The sequence below is a fragment of the Labeo rohita genome, chromosome 11 (assembly GCF_022985175.1).
Source record: "Labeo rohita strain BAU-BD-2019 chromosome 11, IGBB_LRoh.1.0, whole genome shotgun sequence".
Taxonomy (NCBI): Eukaryota; Metazoa; Chordata; class Actinopteri; order Cypriniformes; family Cyprinidae; genus Labeo; species Labeo rohita.
The window spans coordinates 25,970,915-25,976,933 of NC_066879.1; the positions used below are offsets into that span (position 1 = coordinate 25,970,915).

At 36.8% G+C, this 6,019-nt stretch overlaps 1 protein-coding gene across 3 annotated transcripts in view; it reads left to right on the top strand.

Moving 5' to 3' along the window:
• Positions 1-1,584, top strand: part of plekhg5a (pleckstrin homology domain containing, family G (with RhoGef domain) member 5a) — a 53,414-nt gene extending 51,830 nt beyond the window's left edge. For all 3 annotated transcript variants that reach the window (XM_051123018.1, XM_051123017.1, XM_051123019.1), the window contains one exon: positions 319-1,584. In XM_051123018.1, the coding sequence (XP_050978975.1) occupies positions 319-328 (10 nt within the window). In that variant the 3' untranslated portion in view covers positions 329-1,584. The remainder of the gene's footprint in view (positions 1-318) is intronic.
• The last annotated feature ends 4,435 nt before the right edge of the window (positions 1,585-6,019 follow it).

The window sequence follows — 6,019 nt, forward strand, 5'->3', positions numbered from 1 at the left end:
TTCAACATCCAGCGCTTTTGTCCCCAGTGTCTTTTATCTAATAGTCTCAGTCTCCACCCAGAGTTTATTAGAGAATGGGACCTTCAGAGAGAATGACTGCATCTAGAATCCTGAGTACTGAGTTTTTCACTTTTGTCCATGTATTGTATCTATTTTTATCTTGTGGAAGGTCTCTAATTGTTCCCTGATGTTTGAGTGAACGATTTGTTGTTATGAAAGGCTATGCATTTGCTTTGAAATGGAATAAACGGTGATGTTACATTATTAATTTGCTATTTATATTAACATTTTTCTGTTTCTCTGTCTCTCTCTCTCTAGGGAAGTTTAGTGTTTGCGTAAATGAAGCTGATGCCATTAGCTGGTCTATTGGTGGGACTTAAACCAGGTCTTTGGTCCAAGACTACAACTGCAAAGAGGACGTCCAACTCAGTGATTCAAATACAAACAGGCAGAACCAGGGAGAACGCTGTGGAACGCTATTAAAAGCCATGATCATAATTCACTAATTTAATATTGAATATAAAGGGTCATATATACAAAGACTTTATTTTGTATAATACCTGTCTGACAAAACAAGACTTGAGTCAATTTTTATTTAACGACGCACCGGTCACGGCTTTTGCAGAGTAAAAGGGACATTGTTTCTAACTTCTAACCTCTACTCTGTGCCCTGTGGAGGTCTGTTTTCACAAAAAGTATGAATATAAACTATAAAGCACTCTTGATTTCAGAAATTACCTGAATTGTCATTTTGCTTGAATTGTCATTTCATTTGACCTCGGAGTCCTAAGGGCTTTTTTGCAATGCTAGATGATGTAGCTCCTGAAACGCCTACTCTTTTAGGTTGTAGGAATTTACTGAATCACACTTGATATGAAAAAAATAAAAAAAAGAACAACTGTGGACTACTTTCGCTTCAAACGCCACAATAATCAACTTGCATGCATTTGTTTTTTTTCAGTGTTCTGTAAATATGGTATTTATTGAACCTGCTTTATTTTGTAGAAAATGTCCTCATTGTTGATGCCTTTTGATTGTTATGTTTCTTTTTGCTATTTGAATGGTTAGCACTGTCTGATTTGTCTATTGACATCAAAATAAGGGCTGAATCCATGTCTTATCCCTGGATTTTGATCAGTTTACATATGTAGCTTCAATATTTACAGGTTACAAATTTGCACAGTGCTTTTAAAAAGAGAAAACACGACCTGCAAACTTCCAATTAAAATGCTTCAGATGCCAAATCCACTGCCAAAATGTGTCCATTTTGTCATTTTGCTTCAACTCTTTGTGAACTCCAAATGTTGATATCCTTCCAAGCAAACCTGAATGCTCCTTGTCTCACCTTAATCAAGTTTAGTTTACAATTTGTGCATATTTTTCTTGTAACCTTTTACAGCAACATGGCTGCAGTGCAGTGCAGAAAATTACAGGATCATACTGAGCATCAAATGAGAAGTTGCAATATTCCATGTATCCACAGGGTGGCAGCAAAGATCTATTTTTTTTTTTTTAATCTTTGACATCACATGTTGTTTGTACAGCTGATAGAGAGACGTGTGGTCATGCAACTTATTTTTCCATCATCACTAGGATCATCATTTTTATGTAAACCCAAATATGAGAAGAGGCCGAGAGTATACTATTTAGAAATAAATGTACTAAGTATTACAGTATCATGTATTTATCCACCTTTTTCTTTAATGCCAAAGTAAGCCTATGGGCGAGACTTCCGGTTCATTAGCCGCTAAACATAAATAACAAGAAGAATAACAACGTGCAGTAAACTATTTGCACTAAAAACCAGTGTGCTTATAATTAAAATAATACATGAAAATAATATGGTAAAACAGACCAATTTGCAATATAAAGCAGCAAAACAAGCTGTTTTGTACAGCTAAAAACATCTGGACGTGGATGAGACTTGAAGCAAGACCTTAAAGGGGTCATCGGATGCCCATTTTCCATAAGTTGATATGATTCTATAGGGTCTTAATGAAAAGTCTATGATATACCTTGGTTAAAAATTCTCAGTTGATTTGTAAAACAACACCCTTTTTACCTTGCCAAAATGAGCTCAAAGCGCAAAAATCCTTTTCTGGTCGAGGTTGTTTTAAATGTTAATGAGCTCTACTCACCCCGCCCCTCTCTTCTCACTGTGGAGTGACCATAGACTGTCAAAGATATGGACGTAGTGTCTGTGACGTCACCCGTACGTTTCTGAAGAGCATTTTTGAAGCTCTTAGTGGGCGGGAGTCGGCCGTCGCCATCTTGGAATCACGTCACTGCACGTCACTCCCGGATAATCGAAAATGGGCAAAGAGGTGGGATGTGGGTGGAGCTGGTTGCTGAAACCACGCCCGCTTAGCGCGACAGTGGTGACAGCAGCGGCAATCCACCTGTCACTCAAGCGGCCACACCCTAAATTATGCAGAACTTTAAGGCTTAATATAATTTAAATGGATGAGTTATAAAAAAATTCAACCCCCTCACAGTTGACATGAAGGGCAAAATTAGCTATATAGACCAAAACCACTGTACCAGGCTGTAACTATATTTTTTTCTGCTGTAAAGTTGGGGAGTCTATGGGATTGACTCCCTTTTTGGAGCGGCCAGTTGATGAATTGCAGTTTAAGTCACTTCCGTGTTGGTTTCAATAGAGAGAACGGGAAGTTGCCGCTTAGGAGTGACGAGCCTGTTTACTTTAGCTGCATTTAACCATGTTTAGCCGCTAAACTTGCTACCTAGCACAATATTAGGAAAGGTGATTGCAGAGATTCATAAAAAAAAACCCTTATACTCACTTTTGCTGTAGGTGAAGCTGGATCATGAATGATTTGCATGAACATAGAAGCATTTATGTAGATCGGGAGGTGCATTTGCTTCACAAACAAACGTAATCTACTGCATCTTCAGCGGCTCAGATGTCGGGAGTAAATGACCACTATGATCATTATTACATCCTGCAACACAACCCCTCAGTCGCTCAATCCGGCATCGAAACAGTGGAGGTGGGACTGTTACAGCTGATGTAAGGTGGGTCTGAGGTAAGACCCTCATGTCAACCAACTATCGTGGGAGCAACCTCTTGGGTGTGAGGCCACACCGACAGGCATCTGAGAGTGGCTCAATTTGAAAAAGGGGAGATTATTATTACATATTAATTAAAAACCACTGCATGGGTTTTTATCATTATAGGGTAGATGTGTACATACACTGCCAACACACATTATGTTCAAACAACATGTAAAAGGGAACTTTGCATTCGATGACCCCTTTAAAATTTACAAATGGATAAGCTTCTGAAATTAGTTTTTAGTATGTTTAAATGTTTGATTAAATGATAACTGAGCATAAATGCCAGAAACTGCTTCAACATCTTTATAGCCTAAAGTAACTTAAATGTACAAAATACAGTTGTCTCTTCTCACTTAGCAGACGTCTTTGGGTTCTTAGGAGAATGAGGCTGTCTTTAACGTTTGTTCCCCTAGAGTTTTATTGGTCATTGCGGGAGCTGAGTCTGCATTGTGGTTTATGACCATGCTGTGAGCAACGCCTGTAAACACACCACCAACACCCAGATGAAACAGTGACTGGGGCCACCTTCCTTAATTATTACCAGGTTTTTATGTCACTTTCTGTATGTTAGACCATGCAACTGAATGATCATCTGTAAAATATTAATATAGATTTTGTGAGATACAAATATGTTTTTGAATAAAAAAAATTACTGACAAGTTTGTATATTTTTATGCCGCAAAGACTGTTAAAATATCCTACTCATACTTCACCTGTCACCAAATGCACAGATTTAAAGCCGACTTGGCACAGCAAATATTAGTTGAATGAAGTGAGAGTGATTTCTGTGGATTCCCCCTAAATTGGAGGAAAAATTAATGTGATGAAAGGAAAAATTGTTTCAGTGCATTCTCCCGAGAGATTTCGGTTGCCAATATTTCGCATTCCCTCGAGAAACTTTGCATTCACTCTCAAAACATTTGTGGTGGAAATAACATGAAGTGGGAAGATAAACTATATTTTCAGGTTTCTTTGGGCAACACAAAAAAATTACAAGCGAATGAAAAGTTTTTGGAGGGAACGCAAACGTTTATTTAAGTTTAGTTATGTAAGCGTTTAGTTATGCAATTCAATTACACATTAAATGTAACGTAATCTGTTACAGTTACTGAGAAAAAATGTGAACTGCAGTTTTGAAAATGTTAAAATTACAAAATTACAAAATTACATTTTCAAGGGGAAGGGGATTATGTCTGAATATATTCTCTCACACACACATACAGATTTAAATGATTTTTTATTTTATTTTTTCTTCCCAAATTGCATTAACTGCTCTAAAAGATGAGAAACCAGTGTTTCAGGTCTGGTTTAAGGACACAGAACGTCTGACAGTGTTGAGTCCCACTGTAAGGCTAACACCGCCTGCTTTAAATGTTAAAAAAAAATTAATAAGAGTTGAATACGTTCATTAGAAATTTAGAAAGGTATTTCAAATCAAATCTAATCAGTTACTTTAATTTAACCCTTTAGATGTCACCCCCCATTTTTGAACATAGTCATGTGCACTATCAGAACTTAAATTGTTAGAATTCAAAAACACTCTGGAATACAGACATGAAGTTGCCTTTTTTTTTTTTTTTGTTAAAGAAGCTGCTGGTCATCATGCTGGTTTATGCTGATCATGTTGCTGGTCAAAGACCAGCATAAACCAGCAAAGGACCAGCTTAGACCAGCACCAAAACATACCTAACCAACATCCCAGCATCAAAACATACCTACCAGCATATGCTGTTTTTTTCATCAGGGACAAATGGCCACTGGTTGCTGTGCAAACTCCATAATTTTTTTAAATACATTTTTTTGTCACAAATCAAATTCTCTGTCAATATTACTCCTATCATAAAATAACAACCAAATATGGACTCCAACTTTTTCAACAGTATTTTCTCAAGATTATAAAAAGTTTTGATTGTAAAATACCATAATACATTTTGTAATATGACACTCACTCACCACCCACTAATGGGGAGGAGACCGCCGAACGATTTTAAAGTGCCATTTCCATGGTAACGCAATGGCCGATTTAAAAATGGTTTTCACAGGATGAATTTTGAGGTTTTAGCTTTTTGAGGTTTGAACTTTCAAACAATTTATGATTACTACTTATTACATTTTAAATAGGGTAACTTGTAATCTGTAACCTATAGAGTGTTTTCACAACACCAATCACAATCAATCGGCCATATTGGTGGCACTGAACGTAAATAATATGCCACTGAACTGAATGAAACTTCCATATTTTGCTGATAACTGCTACTGAAAATGGTACATTTTTGTAATCGGACCAGGAAAAACATTTGAAGTACTATAGACTGCCAAAAGTTAAAACAAATTAAGGAGAAGAGTGCAAAAAGCAGTCTGAGGAACAAAAGGCCTTTGTGGTTGGCCAAACTGAACCAGGATTTCCAGGGAAAAAAACCTTGACAACATCTGTGTTTGTTCTTATTTCTGCTCAGGTAGGTGAAATACTAGGCTAATACCTTAATCAGTTCTACTCGTTGGTATCTGTAGCACCTAACTTTACATTGTCAAAATATTGCGCTCTTTCCTGCTTACTGAGTGCTTCTCTATATGATTTAGCAGCTTCCACACGTTTTTCCATGGTTTAGAAAGCATAAATTAGCAGAACAAGGTATTCAGTAGTACATTAACCATACAATCCATGCTGTTGTTTACATCCGAGTATTGCCAATACGTCCGCGCATCCGGGTAACTGACCGTAAGTGCAAACCCTCTATTACATTTCCTAAGTAACTTTTCAACACTGGTCCTCATATAAAACTTTTAACATTGTTTAAACCTTTACACAAATTTCGAAAACAAAAATGTGTAAGACATTAGGGCATTTGCTGCTGCGCATTTGATTTATTTGTATTTGAGATTTTCATATTTGCTCGCAAAAACGTGAGTCATCAGCAAATATACTTTATATTTTATATCT